This window comes from Amphiprion ocellaris, chromosome 5 (assembly GCF_022539595.1).
Source record: "Amphiprion ocellaris isolate individual 3 ecotype Okinawa chromosome 5, ASM2253959v1, whole genome shotgun sequence".
NCBI lineage: Eukaryota > Metazoa > Chordata > Actinopteri > Pomacentridae > Amphiprion > Amphiprion ocellaris.
Genome location: NC_072770.1, coordinates 8,789,855 through 8,810,790, shown reverse-complemented (window position 1 = coordinate 8,810,790; position 20,936 = coordinate 8,789,855). Strand labels below are relative to the sequence as shown.

Here is a 20,936-nt window from a genome sequence, read left to right as displayed (position 1 = left end):
TGATCATTCTAAATTGCCAGTAGGTGTGAATGTGAGAGTGATTGTTTGTCTCTATATGTAGCCCTGCGACAGACTGGCGACCTGTCTAGGGTGTCCCCTGCCTTCGCCCGAGTCAGCTGGGATAGACTCCAGCCCCCCCCGCAACCCTAGTGTGGATTAAGCGGTGTATAGATAATGGATGGATGGATGGATGGATGTAGAAAAGTTAGATTTTGAACTGTATTGACATATATGTGTATATATGTGTATATATATATATATATATATATATATATATATATATATATATGTATATATATATATATATATATATATATATATATATGTATGTATGTATATATATATATATATATATATATATATATATATATATATATATATATATATATATATATATATACATACACATATATATTAGAGGTAGACGATATATCGGCCGGCCGATATTTTGGGCCAATATATGGACTTTTTTCAATATCGGCCATCGGCCGATGTTTACAAATAAAAAGCAGATTTGTGATCAGGCACCCATACGGGCAGCTGCCGCGACCGCTTTTCCCTTAGAAGGACCCCCGGCACTCAGAGAGCAGAGCAACAACAAGCCTAACCCTAACCACTTTCAGGTTACTTTTTAATTGTATTTTTTAACTTTAAGTATTTTTTTTATGTTATTGTACTTTTTCACTTTTTGTGTTCAATAAATGTTAGAGTTCTACTAGTGTATTTAATTTGTAATATACATGTATATACTTTCAGTGTTTAAATTGCCTTTTGTATTCGATGTGCTTTAAAAAAAAAAAAGGATATCGGCCTTAAAAATCGGCTTCTACAATCGGCTTTAGATATCGGCCATTGGCTGAAAATTTTTTTTAAAAATCGGTATCGGCATCGGCCTTTGAAAATCCCATATCGGTTGACCTCTAATATATATATATATATATATATATATATATATATATATATATATATATATATATATATATATATATATATACACACACACACACATATATATATATATTTTTTTTTTTTTTTTTAATTTGCTCAAGTGTAATAGTTTCAGTCTTTGCTAATCTCACCGGCTAATTTTTCTTAATCTCCTTCTGTTTGCTCACAGGCATTAATGCTGTTAAATTTCACCATGTTTTTGTACTTCAGCATTCAATATATTGCCTTTAATTTCACATTTTGACTAGGTTTTTCATTTTATTCTTAATTAATATCTTATTTTAAATGTATTTAAGTAATAAATTAAAGTTTTCTTCTATAAGAGACAGTGCCACGCTGAGAGATTGTGTTTGGTGTGAAAATATAGCAAAAAAACATCCATCCATCCATTATCTATACACCGCTTAATCCTCACTAGGGTCGCGGGGGGGGCTGGAGCCTATCCCAGCTGACTCGGGCGAAGGCAGGGGACACCCTAGACAGGTCGCCAGTCTGTCGCAGGGCTACATATATAAACAAACAAGCACTCTCACATTCACACCTACGAGCAATTTAGAGTAATCAATTAACCTCAGCATATTTTTGGACTGTGGGAGGAAGCCGGAGTACCCGGAGAAAACCCACGCATGCACAGGGAGAACATGCAAACTCCATGCAGAAAGATCCCGGGAAAGCCGGGACGCGAACCAGGGATCTTCTCGCTGCAAGGCGAAAGTGCTAACCACTACGCCACTGTGCAGCCCGCAAAAAAAACCAAAAAAAAAAAAACCATACAAAACAATATTTTAGGTTTAGTATTTAGGCTCTAAATTGCTGTGTACTTCATGCATGCAAAGGGTGTGTTTTCACTCAAATTAATATGTCCATGTGTAATATTTGGATTTAAAAACTCCTTAGTTAACTGTTTATGTCATGCATTTACAGTAAATGTTGTTTTTCCTGTTTTTTGTCTTTGTAGAAATCACAGTTGAGGAAACAGAGCAGATTGGGTTGTATTCCAGCAAACCTAACAGGATTATTTCATATTCAAACATACGGAAATCATAACTACGGCTATTCTGGATGCATTTTCAAGACTAATCCTCTCCTGAGTCCAACTTTGAACTTTTAAAAATATACGTATTTCTTCTGATTTATTTTTTTCTAAACAAAAAAGTTAAAGTTCCATACAAACAGGTTCAGTCATTGTTTACTCCCACCTTGAAAAAAGTTAAAAGAGAAAAAAAAGGACAAGAAAAGCAAGACAAATTTACGTTTTCCTTCACTGTAAGCTCATTTTTCACTGCAATATGAAGTCCTGCTCCTCTACAGAAACAGAACAACCATAGCGAGACGTACAACAACCTCAGAAATGTCTTTGTTGTGCAGCAAAATTATAAATCATAAGAAAGTGGAATTTCTTTGGTTATTTATTTTACACAATTAAAAAAAAACAATGGAACCTACATGCCCAACATTTTTCCAAGTGCTCATGGGTGTTACCAATACTGCAAGCAAACAACGTTTATTTATATATCACTTTTCACAGAAATGCATTCACAAAGTGCTTCACAGTAACATCAATCAGCAAATAGATAACAAGGAGTGACACAACCATGTGTACAAACACAGAAAACATGCAAACAAGTTGTCACAACAACACCACCAAGCTAAAAGCTTGACTGAACAGCCGGGTCTTCAGCTGCCTTTTAAAGAACTCAACAGAATCTGAAGTGCGCAGAGACAGGGGCAAAGCATTCCATAGCCTAGGGGCCACTACTTGAAAGGCTCGATCCCCTCTGCTTTTAAAACAGGTATGGGGAACTGGAAAACAACGTTGGCTCTACATACTGTAGATATTTTATTATTTACATTTCTAATTTATTTCCATACTTGTCTTCTCTCTGCTTTGAGAAAACAAGGCATACAGTTCAGCTGAATCATGTGACTGTTGGTCACAGATGAGTTGCTCACTGCTTCTAATTTGCACCAAAAATTGCAATTTTTTTTTTGTTTTTTACAGAATCTAGTTACTGCAAAAGGTTATATGGTCATTTTTCTCAATGAAACAGAAAGTTGCACATGATTAGTTTAAGGACCATTTGAAATCTGCACATTTTTTAAATTTTCATGGTTTCTGGCTCTGATTAATGGTGTAAGTTTAGTGATTTTTGCAACATTACATGCCTTTCAAACCCGTAGGAGGTGTTTTGGAATTAGGGCAAGGACGGATTATTTTCATGGGAAGAACTTTGATACGCCAAGATGAATTTTTTTGGGTTTAAACAAATAATCTGAGACTTTAAGCTGCAAAAGTTTCAATTTAGTAGAATATAGTACAAATATAGTACAGGGGGTCTGGACTTACGTTCCGCTCCTACGGCGTGACATAACACGATTATCACCGTGAGTCGGAACCCACATACTGTACATAAGTACCTATGTTACTCACATACGCTAACACAGTGGTAAAACTATGGACATCTAGGACATAAAAACACTTGGGAGCCAAAATAAAGGGCAAGAAGTTTAAAAAAAAACAACACAAACATAAGAAAGCAAATGTAGCACACATTGGATTGCCAATGTGGCGTACAACCGACAAAAGTAAACTAAGCCTTCTTCCTCATATAGCGCTGTGTGATGATGTATTTGTCCAACTACTTTCCACACGAACTTTGTTTTAAAAAGTTTGTGTGGAACTTTTTAAAACAACATCACATTGGAATGACGGAACAAGACTTTCCTAATAAATTTATGGGAAACGCCATAGGTCGAGGATGTCGGACAACCAAGGACCTACTATAGATCTTTTGGAAGCCTTTAATAGAGTGGTTTGGCTACAAATGCCTTGAACTGCGAGTTTGATTCCCACCTGGGGACCATTTGCTGCATACTCTCTACTCTTCTTTCATATATGTCCTGTCTTTTTCCACTGTCAGTGCCAACAAAGGCATAAAAAAAGCCCTAAAAAACAAATCAACCAAATAATCCGGAGTCTCTGACATTGAATACATCCTGTTACATTATTAGTGCGCCAATATTCATGCACAGCTGCGAGGAGGCGTGACAAATTCCTCGATACCTTGCATCATGAACTTCAGATGTGACGCCCGTCTTTTTCTGGCGCTGCGTGGGTTCCTCTCATGTCTGTCCGTTTATAAATCTTATCTGTACAACCGCAGTTAACGGTTGCAGATCCTCCACGTCATAAAGCAAAGCGAACGAATGTCAATCAGTGGTTACGCAACACAAACGGTCACAAGGCCTTCGATGTGAAGTGGATTTGGTGCCACTGAAGGGAAAATGCTCTTTGAGTCGCCGAGTGTCCATCAGCGACTTCAGTCGATGGGAATCAGGCACACTGGCATTCAGAACTGCAGTGATATTGACTCCACTGCCCTTGAAGCAACCTTTAGATGAGGGTGAAAGGCACATTGATACTCAGCGGTCACTCAGGATTGATCGGTTTAAAACATCAATAGTTTGGTCGATAGTTAGATTTTTTTATGTCTTTAAAATATCGATAGTTTCCTTCCTTCTCTTTACAGATAAGCTGAACGTGTCAAAGGTGCACATTGTATTTTTTCTAAAGGATTAAAGGTGTTGTCGGTACGTATACTCTCTTCAGCAGAGGTGTCGGTTTACCGCAGTGTTCAGACTTTCGGTAATGGGGTTGGAAACAAGGCCAGAGCAGCAGATTTTGCTTAGGAGCCCGAGGCTATTTTAGATAGTCGGGAGGTTATTCCAACGTTATGATTCAATTTCAAGCCTTCTGTCAGGGAAAACATCTGCCCGGCCGAAGAGTTCTTGAGCAAAGACGCTCCTCGGCGGGTGACGTTTTTAATAGCCAACGCTTCTTTTTGCTGTGACCTGCTGCAAAGCCGACGGCGTTTCCCTGCAGGGATCAATCAGGCAGCACGTTATTATTCATTACGAAGACGGATTCATTATCCGCATGCCGGCTTTCATACCTGTCGGAGCAAAGAGTGAGGAGGATGTGGAAATTGATTCCGTAATGCGTTTCCGTGTAGACGTCTTGGTCAATGTGGCGGCATTTAGTTAATTCAGACTAATTCACTCAGTAGCATTCGAACGGAAATCGCTGCAGAACACAGACATGAATTGCAATAATGAGAGACATCACGGACTAGAAAAACTGTCTTTGTAGTATAAATAAACACACGAATACATAAATTAAATGTAGAGTCAGAAATAAACAATCTAGGATGCCAAGTCAAACCACATTTTTACCAGAAAACAGTGGAAAATGGCTCTAAAACTGAAACCATAAATGAAATAAATGCTGCAGCAAATTAATTATGAGTACGACACCATGCAGCTTCTTACACAGGATTCGTCCACTAGATTTTTATATTTGCACATCATCCTTATGTACTGACAGAATGGCTAGTAAATGTAGTTGCACAATAAAATAATTCATTTGTATTCTGTTGTATTCTTTTATCCTGGTGCATTTTGGGAATCTGAGGCATTTCTTCGTTCAGATGCATCTTCCAGGCTTAACTAGCTGCACTCAGACTCAAATATCTACTAAAACAAGATTTTTATTTTGTTTTGGGGCTAATTTCAGAATGAAATTCTAACTAATTAATCACCACTGTGGGTCTAATTTTAGAATTAATGTTTAATCGCGGCTGTCACAGCTTTTCTTAGAACAGTCTGTCTCTTTATACTTTAATAGTTTTGCTTTTTAATAATCTTGGAGGACTTAAGGAATATATTTTAGGTACTTGTAAAGGTGCTTTATTGGGGTTTCGTTACTGCTGTGGTAGTTTTTAAGGTTGTTGTTTCTGCTTTTCTGTGATATATTTATCAAATTGTGTCACAGGTTTATCGTGTTTTTGCCCTCGTTCTGTACGTTTTGGTTCAGAAGTGGGCAGCAGATTTATCTTCATTTATTATATCTTGTTTACTACTCTCCTCATATTTGTTTCTAGGTTGTTTAAGCCTCTTCTGCTCTGCTCTGTAGTGGAGTACTGGGTTGAGTTGGAGCTCAGCGGGGGGCGTTTGGATCTGACTGCAGAGTCGTAACTTGCATATCCAAAAAGCTGTTACTGTGGCAGGAGTTTAACTGGCTTTGACGATACGGAGGGAGTGATGAAAATTGGCTTCATGCTGAATTCTAGCATTCGCTGCAAAGATGTCAGTGCATGCCAAGCTGCGGAAATCCCTGATTCTAATTCTGCAGACTTCATTAGAAGCTGCATTTTACCTCTGTGGATCTCTATTGACTATAAAACAACCAATAGAGATTGAAGCATCTTTGTATTTTTGATTGAAATGGATGATTCTGTTTGTCCATATTGACCTTGAAGTTTGTCTGCTATTCATGAATATTTACTATTGCAAATATTTATGGAGATACTAGAATATTTAGGGTGTACAATCTAATACACTTAAGCTCTAACTTCTTGCCTAATGTCTGTGAGAAGATGAGCTGATGTAAAAACCAGAAGTGGATTATGAGACGCTGAAGTTCCATCCATCCTGCATGAGCGTTCCAGATGTAGCCACGGGGGAAATCACCTCTCTGACCTCTGCAGCGCTGCTGCAGGACGCCGCTCTGGAAATGATGCATCCTTAGCAGCGGTGGGCAGATGTGGTTGGTCAGGGCTGATAAAAAATATTAACAATATATAACACCTGGAACAGCACTAATACCTAGCTAATTTCTAATTTAGCATGCTCACATTTGTCATTCTGAGCATGCTACATTAGCATGTAGCTTGGCAGGTATAATTTTTGCTCTGTAGATTAGTAAGTTAGCATGATTACAATTATTAATTACTACTAAATATGAAACATAGCATGAGGCTGGTGAGTATATCATGAACTTCCGTATTCGATAAATTGAAATACTGACCTATAATGGAGCGACATAAGCGGTAATTTAAAAAATGATTCCAATTGATGTTGAGAAGGATAAACACTACTGTTCAAAAGTTTGGGGTCACTTAGAAATGTCCTTATTTCTGAAAGAAAAGCATTTTTTTTCATTGAAGATAGCGTTAAATGAATCATAAATCCAGTCTAGACATTGTTAATGTGGTAAATAACTATTGTAGCTGGAAAAATTCTTTCAAAGAAAATTTCAAAGAAAAATATCATCCCAACCTGTAGCATAGAATTAGACCAAGAAATACTGAAGCAGGTTCATCATTTCACGTTTTCATTTCAAATCTGCAACACATTAATTTATTAATTTAGCACCCTTTATGCACAGTTGTACATTCATCTGTCATTTGTGGTATCTGTGAGTAAAACCTGACCTTGGCTTGAAAACTCGGCTCGCAGTCTCGGTTCTCGGTTACAGTCGGCCTTCATTACTCTCATTATTACTGTAAGGGAAGGTTTCTCCGCGGTACAAGAAGTGATGAGCTTCTTTTTATCATTAAGTAGTGAATAAAAAACAACAGCATGATGAGTAGGAGCAGTTATTTCTGCTTTGGGCTTCTCCTTTACTGGATTCATGTAAAACTCTTTCAGTTGAGTCACATGGCAGCAGCACTGATGCAGAACACCACTTCCACTGGATGGGATGTCAAGCTGTCAGCCACAAAATGCAAACCTAATGCTCATCCAACCTGCCTTTTGTTTGGTGTCCTGTAGCAGGTGATTTAACGGCATTAATAGTGAGGGTGTCCTGCTGCTTCGGCTGTTTAGGGCGTGTTTTAAAAGCCTGCCTCATCCTCGGGGTTGAATATTCTGCATATTAAGTTTTTAGTCACAGTGTGATTCACACATCAAACAGCACGTGACCAGAATGTAATTTTTTTCTCCGCCGTTTTTCACTCTGTGCATTATTACTCAGAACTAGCATCTTTCTCACTCATTTCCTCCTTGTTCTGATCTTTCTTTTACTTTCGTGTCCCCTGTATAATTGATTCCTCCCACATTCTGCACATCATTTCTTTATCTTTTCTTTCTTCCTCTTTTGACTTTCTCTATGTTCCCCGCTGAGAATATTCTGATAATGCTGTGAATTTAACCCTCTGAACTCTCAAACACTTCAGAGGCGTTGAAAAGCAAGTTATTTTTTATTTGAAAACTGCTTTCGGTTTCTTCAGGACAGATGACCAATTCTGAGCTTCATATTGTGATATTTCATCCAAATCATTTTGTTCAACACGCTACATTTAGGAAATGTATAGAAAATAAACCATTTGCAGGAACAAGATTCTGTACAAAACTAAAAGATCTGCACTCCTTAGCACAACCAGGAAGTCATTACCAACAATTTTCAGCTGAACTGCAGGTTGTGTTTGTGTTTATTTATCTCTTAAAATTTAGCATAAAATAAAGCCAGATTCTGTAAGTCTGTCTGGATCAGATTCTGTGAAACAACTACAAATTCTCCACTCGTCAGTGTGACCAAGAAGAGTGACTCAGCTGCAACTAGGTTGAACTGCAGGCTGTGTTTATTTAACTTTGAAAAATGTGAATGCTTCCTGTACAGGGGGTCCTCGACTTACGTCAGAGTTCCTTTCCCACGGAAGTCGATTTTCTCCGTAAGTTGGAACTCTGGCGAAAATGTAAACAAAGCTGTTACGTGCATCATGATATCGATCAGTTCTTCATAAAAGTCATGAATACCAATGACTTTCATGCATGTATGAGTCATTTTACTAGACGATAACAGAACATGTTGCACTGTTTTTACAGCTTCAACGTTTTATTATATCTAGTTTCACGTCCATAGAGATGGCTTTCCTTTTCTTCGAAGTACTGCCATCAGAAGAATCTGACTTACGCTTGGGAGCCATAATGAATGGCAACAAGGTAGTGAATGTAGCACAATCCAAGGTGGCTACAACCGCTGAATGTAAACAAAGCCATCTTATAGCGCTGTGTGACAGCGTGTTCATCCGCTCAGCTCATCAGCTAGTTCCAGGTAACCAGTTCCGATGAAACGCTGTAGGTCGAGGACGTCGTAAACCGAGGACCCCTGTATGTAGAGCCACCATTTTTTCCAGTGTTAGTAACACCTGGACAGTTGCCAGACACCTTTTTGCAACCCAATGCTGCAGATTGACTGAAATTTATCCAAAATAACAAAACATTTTCAAAATGACTCAAAAACTTAACAACAAAAGCTTGTTCCAGATGAGTTCAAATTGTTCAATGACTCAAGACATGTCCAAAATGAGTTAAAATTTGTCCAAAATGACAAATACTTCTCAAAAACTCTAAATGTTGTACTGTTTTTTAATTTTAAAAAAAATTGTGTAATGAACACTTTTTCTTTTTTATGATTTATGCCATTATAACTTTGTGTACAGCACAAAAGGCATTTTTTAGTTTCCTCTTGTTCTAGCCCTATATGTGCTGTTTCCATAGAGGTGCAGGACTTTATATTGCGGTGAAAAATGAGCCTACAGTGAGTAAAAACGTTTAGAAACTGCTTGGAGTTCAGAGAGTTGGGTAGATAGCATTAGCAACATAATAAGGACATGGCTGTATGGTATGCCAAATCTGCTTTAAAATGTGCCGGTTATTGTTTTAGCACCATTTAAAAGTTTCAACCTGCATTAACCCTTGACGCCTGAATTTATTTACAATTAAATAAAAAAAAAAACTTTTGCGTCTTTTTGCTTTCCAGCTGATGCTAAAATATGTGGAGATTATTAATTTGTCTACTACACATAGAACAGATATATATAATAATAACAGGTATATAATAATTAGGTCCCACTCCGACCAGTCCTCCGAGAAACCAGTGCTTGCAAAAGGTTCCAAGGTACGTATTGAAGATGCATAAACACCGCATTTGGGGACTGGATACGCTATCGCGGCTGCAGTCTGAAGTGGTGTTGCGAATTTGTGACAATAGGCGTCAAGGGGTTAAGTGATTTACAATTCCAGTTGGGGCAGTAAAATAAGCCATTAATGCAGTATTTATACATTATCACTTGGTAAAGCTGAAGCAGCATTAGCTTTTTGGTGCAGTTGTGTTCCTGACAATCTCACAAATGTCCATTTGTCCAAGTATTATTGTAGTTGTAGCTCTTTTTGGTCGCTTGAGAATAGTTTCTCCTTCTTGATTCCCATGTACAGTTGTTTTTTCTAGCTTTTTTTTTGCTGAAATGCCGCCTGCTGCTGCCAAAAGCCAAAACAGTTGAGTTGTGGCCTGTACACACCAAAACAACGAAAGTAAGAAAATGCTGCAAATTTCCTGGAGCTGAGGGGAATTGCCTTTTCATGTAGTGCATTACACTCCATTTTGTCCATTTTTTTAACATATTAAACAAATGAATGGAAATTCTAATAATTACAGTAATCATTCTATGAATTCTTGAATAAAGCTGGTATTCAGCAGATGGACAACACAACAAGATAAAAGCCGGGTTTGGTTAGAAACCAATGAATAGGCATAAAATTACCGGTGTACTGACTCACACAGTAAATTCATAATAATATGCACCCATCAGCCACTAAATCAAAACCATCTGCATGTACTGTAGGTCTTCCTCGTGATGGTTTGATTAATCTAAATGACTAATTTTCCTCCTATAAATAGCAAATGACCACTTCAGACCGGCTAAAGAAGCTCCTTTTTTCCATGCTGTGCAACTGCTCTTTAACATTAGTTGTAGCTTCGAATTCTAGTAGCTGATGTGAGGCATGGTCGTGGCAGCATCATGATATGAAGCATGGCGGTGGCAGTATCATGATTTGAAGCATGGTGGTGGCAGAGAAGCCAACAGATGTAAAATGCCTCCTCAGCTTTTTCTGCTCATGTGCACTGTTCATTGAAACTCTACACAGTATACAAACTGCCTTTTTGTTTCGTGAAAATTTGAAATACTCCCACACGTTCGAAGTTTTGGGACTTTAAAATCTTTTTCCCTGAACTGAGTCAGACACTGCCAGATCGGCATCATGGCACAACTACACTACCGTTCAAAAGTTTCACCCAGACGATTTAATGTTTTCCATGAAAACTCGCACTTTTATTCATGTGCTAACATAATTGCACAAGGGTTTTCTAATCATCAATTAGCCTTTCAATACCATTAGCTAACACAATGTAGCATTAGAACACAGGAGTGATGGTTGCTGGAAATGTTCCTCTGTACCCCTATGGAGATACTCCATTAAAAATCAGCCGTTTCCAGATAGAATAGTCATTTACCACATTAACAATGTCTAGACTGTATTTCTGATTCATTTATTGCTAGCTTCATTGAAAAAACATGCTTTTCTTTCAAAAATGACATTTCTAAATGACCCAAGTGATGGATCCTGTGGACACATACCATTATTAGCATGAAGTTGCCTAGACCTCAACTATATGCGAATGAGGCGTGTCAAGCGGTAGGGCAACGCTTTGCGAAACATAAAACCTCTGAAGTAGACATTGTTGAACTGAAATGAGGACAGATTCAGCATCTTATTTCTTGCCTCAAATGTTTTCAGAAATACTTTTCGCTGAACTGTTTTCGTAATAAAAGAGAAAGTTTACGACCGAGCTGCCATGTTGGTCCAACACCTCTACAGGACTGAAGGTAAAGCAGTTGTCATGTGACCCACTAGTGTTAAAACGCCTCTGTGGACATGTACCATTATTAGTTTGAAGTAGCAGAAAACTCAACTTTATGCAAATGAGGTGAGGGCAGCTAGCGGGCAACGCGACGCCCCCAGAATGCAATGCAGGGTGTTTCACATAGACAGTGAATGGAAAGTGTTAAACTGATGGATCCTGTGAATACGTACTATAATAAAACTGATGCTGAGCTCCATCTGTTTTTCTTTTTCAGATGTTCACTGGCCTCCTGAAGCACACGCCACCTCCGGCCTCCGCTGCAGCAGCCTCCTCCTCAGCCTCGGACCAAAACAGCAACGCACAAACCACAGTTCCCACAATCCCGCGGGGCCACCTGGTTGTGGGCCCCAAGGACCAGCTCCGCCTCCTCACGCCGGTGGGCAGCACGGCGACGTCCAATCACTGCGTGGCGGCCGGGGTCCACGCCACCAAGCACGGAGTCCCGAGGCCGCCGTCGTCCCTGAGCGAGGAGGACGACGGCGGAGGCGGCGGCCGGGTGAAGAAGAAACGAAAGAAAAAGGACAAGAAGGAATGGGAGAAAGCGGGAGAGGGAGAGGAGAAGGAGAGCAGCAAACCAAAGAAACGAAAGGAGGAGAAGGTGCCGACGGTCACGCTGAGGAAGAGCAAGGAGCCGAAGGAGGGGAAGGAGCGGCGGGGTAAGGGCAAGGAGGGCAGGAAGGACAGCAGGGCCGAGCTGAAGGCCAAGACGGCAGGCGTCACCTCCGGAGCAGCTCAGGTGCCCATTAAGGTTCCCGGCAAAAGAGGGAGGAAACCGAAGATCAAAGTCCTACCTCCTCTGCCCACAAATCAAGGTTGGCATCGTCTCTGAAGCGTGTTTTTTTTTTTGTCGGTTCGTGTGGGTTTCCTTTGTGGCTGCGGAGAGTTTTTAAGTGGTTGTGTGCAGGAGTGGAGTTTGAGCTCATTCAAACACAGACGTCTGGTTTATTTTTAGGCTGACAGACGTTAAAAATCGATTCACAGCAGAACAGAAAACCTGACAACAATCCTCAGAGTGTATTAACAGCAAAATGATAACTTGTTATTGGTTCGATATTCTCAAATGTGAAGATTTGCTGGTTTGTACTCTCATTTCTGATAAACCGATTGATTTTCAAAACAGTCATCACAAAGAGCAATTTTTTTAGTGTTTTTGATCAGATATATCCAAGTTGTTGAAGGGATTTTGACATGAATGATCTGTCTCATGTAGTTATATTAAATTTGACCAAAAAAAGCCTAATCTTAATGTTTGATATCAGCGTGAACAGATTTTGACCCAACTGATCTATCCTTGTATACTTTAATTGAATTTGACAAACAAAAGCCAAACCTTTAGTCTGATATCAGTATAAACTTGGAAGCTATCGTAAGGGTTTGACACAAAATGACAAGTTTTTTTGCTTCAATATTCTCAAATGTGAAGATTTCTCAGATTTCTCTGCTTTATTATGTAATTTTTGATTTACCAATTGTTCTGAAAGTCACCAAGAGTGACGTTTTATTAGAGTTCCAGATCAGATATATCCAAATTGTTGAAGGGGTACTGACACAACCAGTCTATCCCTTATGTTAAATTTGAGCAAAACTGCATAACTTTAATGTCTGAAATCACGGTGAACTTACAAGTTGTTGAAATGATTTTGGCACGATTCATCTATGTTATATGTTTATATTGATTTTGAGGCAAAATGCCAAATCTTAACGTCTGATAGTGGCATGAACTTGCAAGCTCGTAAATGGATTTTGAAAAATCAGCAAAAATTGCAGCAGAAATACCAAATCTTTGTTTGATATCACTATGTACTTGGAAGTTGTTCACATTTCAACACGACTAATCCGTCTTTTATGTTTATATTAGCTTAAAAGGAAAAAGAAAAGCCCAAGTCTTAATGCCTGATATCGGTTTGTATTTGTTTTTCTCTGTTGTAAAGGATAAAATATTTTCAGAATCGTGAAAACTGTACAAAAGCAGCAGCTGCATTCATTTACATGAGTTTAAAAAATCACACTAATCTAGAAAAATAAAGCATCTCAGATTCATGGAACCCCAATTTACAAACACATACAAAGGAAATGATAGAAAGAAAGTGTAGTTAGAGCATGCGAGTCGCTCATTTGATTTCAATATGACGTATCTATGTCTAATTTTGAGCAAAAAAGCCAAATCTTAACGTCTGATAGTGGCATGAACTTGTAAGTTCCTAAATGGATTTTGAAAAATCAGCAAAATCACAGCAAAAATACCAAATCTTTGTTTGATATCACTATGTACTTGCAAGTTGTTCGCATTTGAACATGACTAATCCATCTTTTATGTTTATATTATCTTAGAAAAAAAGTCCAAATCTTGCCTGATACCGGTTTCTATTTGTTTTTCTCTATTGTAAAGTGCAAAATATTTCCAAAATTGTGAAAAATGTACAAAAGCACCAGCTGCATTCAGTTACATGATAAAAACAATCACACTATTGTAGAAAAATAAAGCATCTCAGATTCACAAAAACCCAATTTACAAACACATACACAGAAAATGATATACAGGAAGTGTAGTTAGAACTTGCAAGTTGCTCAAGTGATTTCAGTTTGATGCCAAATCTTAATGTAATCTGATGAACTTGCATGAAATTACTTCAGTTGTGCGCTGGCGTCAGTGTTTGTTGCAGCTCTAACCTCGTCGATTACCACTTTTGAACCTTTGCCGCCTCTAATCTCTCACACGTCTGCTTTGCTTCCATCAGACGTGACTGAGCATCGTGTGTTTGTGTCTCCTCCAGTGTTTAATCAACAGCCAAAAAACAACAGCAAAAAAATAAAGATATAAAAAACATCTAAACTGTCTTCTGAGCGAGCTCCGGAGCCGGAACATTTCGGCGCTAATTGGACGCCACAGATGACGACTGTTCTATTCTTAAATATCCTTAAATCATGATGAGACATGTTGGGATAAACGAGTCTTATTATGATGTGATTGTTGGATTTAATTAGGACCCACTGAGTGTTTGTGTGTTTGTGTGGGTGGGTGGATGGGCAGGCGCATTAGCATTCTGTCAAAGCTGGGAAGCGGATTCGCCTGCAAGAATCCAGAATTGTATCGACGCATGTTTCGAAGATGTGAACTGAGATGACACCCACCGCAGGATAATGGGATCTATAGGTGCAGCAATTAGAGGCTTTTACTGTCTTTGTCTCAGTTTGCTCTGGCTGTTTTTGTTCTCTTGGTTTTCAGGTTTGTCTGCAATTTCCAGACTGAAATAGTGCAACAACTTAAATACAGTGATAATTAATAAAATGTCTAGACAACTATGAGACGGATTGCTGTAAAATTGATCCGTTGATAATATCCAGGGTGTTTGGGCAACTTTTCCCTAGTACCATGATGTTTGATGTGACAAATCTTGACTTATTAGATGGATTTCTGGGAATTCATGAACCAGAATTTACGCTACCGTTCTAAAGTTTGGGGTCACCCAGACTATTTCATGTTTTCCGTGAAAACTCACACTTTTGTTCATTCGCTAACATAACTGCACAAGGGTTTTCTAATCATCAGTTAGCCTTTCAGCACCTTTAGCTAACACAATGTAGCATTAGAACACAGGAGTGATGGTTGCTGGAAATGTTCCTCTGTACCTCTATGGAGATATTCCATTAAAAATCAGTCGTTTCCAGCTAGAATAGTCATTAAACACATTAACAATGTCTAGACTGTATTTACGATTAATTTAATGTCATCTTCATTTGAAAAAACTACTTTTCTTTCAGAAATAAAGACATTTCTAAGTGACCCCAAACTTTTGAACAGTAGTGTAAATCCTTCTCTTTTTATGTTACCACTTAAGTACCATAGCTGCATTAAAGGTCACAAGTTAAATTTATCAAATACGTAAGTTCATGACATACCCACCAGCTTCAGCTATGCTTCATATTTAGTAGTAATTAATAACTGTAAGCATGCTAACTTGCTAATCTACAGAGCTAACATTGTACCTGCCAAGCTAAATGGTAATGTAGCATGTTCGGAATGACAAATGTGAGCATACTGCATTAGAAATTAGCTAGATATTAGTGCTGTTCCAGGTGTTTAACTCTCAGTTTCCAGGTGTTTTGTGTTCCTGTCACTTTTTTACCCACTGTGGACTCATTTTCCCCTGCAATATAAAGTCCTGCCCCTCTAGGGGGCAGAATTCTTTGTTTTTTACAGAATCCGATTGGTTCAAAGGCTTTATTTTTGTTTAAGACATGTAGAATCAAGCGAATTTGATGGAATATCACAATTTTTAGCTTAGATTTGGATCATTTTTCCCTAAAACTGCTTTAAACACTAAATGAGAACGTGCAGTAATTTCCCTGGATGCGCTAAAAATTGCAGAATTTTTAGTTTTCTACAGAATCTGATTCGTCCAAAGGGCTTTTAGAATAAAGAAAAAATGATGAAATATCACAATTTTAAACTTAAATATGGATAATTTTTCCATTTAATTGTGCATCACAGATGGTAAGTTCATGGAAAGTTTACAAGCTGATGATTCTTCTCAGTTAAATTGTGCATTTTTTGCAGTATTTATTAAAGATAAAACACCAGCCAGCAGGTTTTTTTGGTGTTAGAGGGTTGTAGACTTCAGGCCTTCTCTATGCAGCCGCTCCGACCAAGCAGTCGGAGCACATGTGCATCGATAAAGCTGCGATACCGCACTGGCTTCTCACCTGTGAAATGTGTTAATTAAAATGCACGACCCAGGCAGAGGTACCTTCTGCTGGGAGTTTTTTTTTTTTGCTCCTGCAGCTCAGTGAGGTGGTAGCTTCTGGTCAGCAGCAGCCAATGTAATGGAAAAAGACGTGAAAAATCAATTCCGGCTAAAAGTTGTAACCAGAAGCATCACTGTGGCTTATTGAGAATCTCGCTTTTATTCGCAAACGTCCCAATCCTCTTCACGTTTTCCGCTCTTTGCTCCCACAGCGGCGCCTCCCACCCAAGGAGTCCATGGTAAGGTCCAGCTGCAGGGCGGCCACGGCAAGAACCACAACCAGGCCAACAGCAAGGCTCCAGCCCCCTCAGCGCCCAAACAGAGGGGCCGCAAACCCAGGTAAGACCACCGCCGACAGCCCGACAACTCACAGAAGGAGGGGAGGAAGAATTTATAACAAGGGAAGAAAAGGAGAATTTAGAAAAGTGAAAGTGGACGCTGATGGAGTACGGCAAGAAAAGGCAGCTATAAACCTGTCATCCTCAACAAATTATTCACTTCCTCTCTGGGCACCTTGGTTCCACATATTTCACTCTGAAGCTATATTTTGGAGGCAGAAAAGATGGGAAGGGGAGTTCTATTCAGTCCCACAATGACAGGAGTACGTGGCAGAGTTTGTACCTGAGTAAAATGAAGCACTAGAAAGGAAAATTGATTTGGAAATGAACTCGTTTCCTGAATTTAGCTGAAATTGGATCTGAGATTTAGCATGAAAAACCCAATTAAGAATCTATTAAATCAGCTCGCAGATGTCCTGTATGTCTGAACACCTGACTCACACGGGAGCAAGTTGATATATTACGGGTTCATGTGCATTGTTGGGATACTTTTCTGCTAGGGGTGTACATTTTACCCATCCATTTTCTACTTTGACATCTCTAAACATTGATTCTAAAACAAAATCAACTTTCTTTTTTGGCAAAGCAGTCAGAGCAAGAACTTCTAAACTTCCATATTTTCAATAAAATCACAGACAAATTCCTTGTCTTCTTTTAAAAAAAAATAGTGTGCAAATGAAAGAAGAAGACAGGAAAGGTTTATTTTTTGATGTTTTTTTTCCCACAAATAGTCCCTTTTGTGCTCCTTTCTGCCTTTTTCAGCACCTATTTTATTTGTTTACCACAAATTGTTCCTTGTTTACCGTCATCTTTTTTTTCACACCTCTGGACTACAACCACCCCCAGAAAAGCTGAAAACGCTGTTTATAAGGCTAAGAAATAGGAGTACACATAGAGGGCACAGTGACACGTCCTATTTTTAAGTAAAACATGTCGGCCCTGCCACGGCTGTACCTGCTCCTCCTTCATCCTAAAATGCTTGTTGCTTCTCTGACTCTTTCACAGATGTTGTTTATCTTTAGAAGCAGGGGCAGATTAGTGGATATTAAACAAAAAAATGCATCAGACGCAGTTTTTGTCACTGACTTCTATCTTAAGTGGATAAATTGCCCTAAACTTGACTGTGTGTGTGTGTGTGTGTTTTATATGTTGCTGCTGTGTTCTAAAGTAAAAATATAGGTATGTTTTTGTAATAAAGGACTGCTAAGGATGTTTTTAAACAAAAATCTATCATACAGTAGACCTAAGAGTTGAACTATGAAGTGAGGGTAGTGTATCAGCGTGGTATGTTGAGCCTACAGTCAATTTGCTGCTACATCTCCACAGTAACTGATGATACATAGCTAAATCTCCATGGTAACTGATGCTACACAGCTAGATCTCCACAGTAACTGATGATACATAGCTAAATCTCCATGGTAACTGATGCTACACAGCTAGATCTCCACAGTAACTGATGATACATAGCTAAATCTCCATGGTAACTGATGCTACACAGCTAGATCTCCACAGTAACTGATGATACATAGCTAGATCTCCATGGTAACCGATGCTGCGCAGCTAGATCTCCATGGTAGCTGATGCTGTGGAGCTAACCTGGTCTAGTGCAGGTTCTGCTTAGAGTTTTGGATTTAAATTGGGAACACCATAAGTTACCATGGAGATCCAGCTGAGCAACATCAGTTACAATGGAGATCCAGCTGTGCAGAATCAGTTACCATGGAGACACCTTCCTGATACTGAAAACTGACTTTTTGCTCAACACACCTGCTAACCCATTGATCTGACTTCATATTTCAGCCCTCTGGATGTTCATCTTTTTGAGCTACATTTGTACAAAGATGGCAAAGATACCAGAATAAGTTCAGACTGGAGGGACAAGTGGAGGTTGTCAGGATGTGTTTCCGGCTGACTCTGGAAGTTGAATCAGGGTTACGGTGCCACAAGCAAGGAGACGGATGTTGGTGAAAGTTTAATGATTACATAAAAGGCTGAATAAAAGGAGATGGCTTCAGTGAGACGAAGATGAAGAGCAGCACAGAGACGATACGAAACGAGAGACTTCAGATAAGACATGAGGAGTTAAAAATGTGAAGAGAAATGAGAGAGAGAGAGAAAAAAAACAGTTCTGCTGAACTAGAGTGACTCGGGGTCATTTCCAGGTTGCCCTCTGGCATCGGGTCATGTTTTGTACAGATAGCAGCAGTCATAAGAAGATTAGAGAACCCTCATGTGGCTCAGTTTCAGTTCCATCTAAATCTGCCGCTTTGTCTTTTCTCGACGCTCACTTTGCCAGAGTTTTACTGTGAGAAAGAGAGAGAAAATACTGGGACAGGAGAGGAATCTTTCTTGTCTTCCAACCACGACTGCCAGCGTAGCTCTAAATCACCGTCTGCGATTCACACGGCAGCTGCAGTTTCAACAAGAAGAATGAAGGTTTTGCTGTAAACTTAAACCTAAAGTAATGTTTGGGCTCAACAACAAAAGTTTAATGCAACAGTTTGACTCAATCTTTTTGAGAGCTTCTAATGAAATTATGTTCAACCAACAAACTATCTTAAGTGAATTAGCTTTTATGTTAAAATCAAATGTATTTTTTTAATTATTAGTCTTAACTGAGGGAAATTGTGCAGCCAGGTTAAGATAGAAGATGGAAAAATTAATAATAAAGCAAATTTCATTAAACTACCTCAACTTGACTTTTGTTTTTATCCAACTATGGTAATGCAAAAATTTAAGTTTGAATCCTTGCAATATTAAGTCATTTCAAACTAACCCCATAAAATAATGATTGCGACCTAAAAAGTTAATCTAAATTAATAAATGCATTTATTTTTTAATCTTGCAACCATGCATTTAAATTATTGAAATAAAGTGTACTGTTCACAAACAAAAATATCATTTTTTGTTTTAGTCTTTAAACTCCTACATTAAATAAAGCCCACTATAAGTATGTTACAATATGATTTTTTTTTCTTTCTTCTCAACAGAGCAGTCCTATTTTTTTTATTTTAAACGTTTTGTTTTCTGACACAAAATAAATATCCAGGAGAATTTCTAAATAATTATACAGCAGCTCTTGTTTTGCAAAATGAATCACTTTATGTCATCATTAACGACGTTAGGAATGTTTTTAACTGTATTCCAGGAAAACGGGGGTCTTTGATTCATAACCAGGGTGCAGAAAATACAGAAAGTTAAAGCTAAGTTTTGATTTTTTTGTGTAGAAATGGAACTAATAATTTTGGTTAATTAATGAGCCGATGTAATGCTCAAACACACTGAAAGAATTTGGTTAAATAGCTTTAAATAGATATGTTTTATGACTTTTTAATGCATGTAAAGGCGTCTAAAGTCTGGGCTTTTCTTTTGCCGCTTATATGATGTGAATGATTAATTGCTAATCAATTAATTTAAATGATTAAACATGTATTTAACATTAAGGCAGAATATATGCATGTTAGGAGATGAAAGACTGTGGCTCATTAAGAATAATTTGATAAATTAGAAGTACAGTATAGGAAAAATAAGGTGTTTTTTGAACATTAAAGGTCCCATATCATGGGAATACTTTATTTAATGGTGTTTTATGGTCATTATAAACTTGGAGGTGTTCAATCAAAGATATAAATATGTTTACTTCTTCCATTCCTCGAGCCCCCTGATAGTTAGTTAGCCTCCTAGCTTTACACGGCAGTAAAAACTGTGAGCTACGTAGCACGAAACTACCCAATAACTGTCAACATCAAAGAGTTTTTCCTAAAGAGGACGGGAGCTTTTCAGAGCCTTTTTAACAGCCCTAAAATCAGATTTATGCCGTAAGTTTGCAGTATTTTGAGCCTAAAAGCTGAAAGACGAACCATTTGGACAATAGGAGGAATTTAAAGCATGTAAACTTAAAAGTCTAAAAGTATAAACTTGTAAATGTTAATGATTCTCTAAGCATTCTGCACCATAAAAGTATAAATTCCACATTTACTCTGTTACGCTGCTTTAATGATAAAGGAGCCGTCTTACGAGTTCTTGGTGGGTTTTCTGAGCAGAAAAGAGGCTGATTTGTGCTTGTAGGGGAGCAGAGCTAACTAGCGTGCAGCTGTGGGCGGCTGCATGAGAAACCTACTTAATGTGCTGCATTTAGTGCTTGGATGGGGTCAGACGTGTTCAGCAAAGTGAACAAAAGCAGGAAAAAATGACAAGAAAACACTTGAAAGAAGCCGATGCGTGTGATGTGGACGGTTGTGTATTTAGGCCATATTCAGACGATGCGTTCACTGATTCTATGGATTTGGGGTTCATTCACATGCAGATTTTTAGAATTATTTCCACTGGATCGTTTCTAATGTGCCCGACATGTTTGTA

At 38.4% G+C, this 20,936-nt stretch overlaps 1 protein-coding gene across 4 annotated transcripts in view; it reads left to right on the top strand.

Annotated features, from left to right (window-relative positions):
• Positions 1-20,936, top strand: part of chd6 (chromodomain helicase DNA binding protein 6) — a 181,590-nt gene that overhangs the window by 63,357 nt on the left and 97,297 nt on the right. For all 4 annotated transcript variants that reach the window (XM_055010483.1, XM_055010485.1, XM_055010484.1 and 1 more), the window contains exons 3-4: positions 11,709-12,306; positions 16,452-16,578. In XM_055010483.1, coding sequence (XP_054866458.1) covers positions 11,709-12,306; positions 16,452-16,578 — 725 coding nt within the window. The remainder of the gene's footprint in view (positions 1-11,708; positions 12,307-16,451; positions 16,579-20,936) is intronic.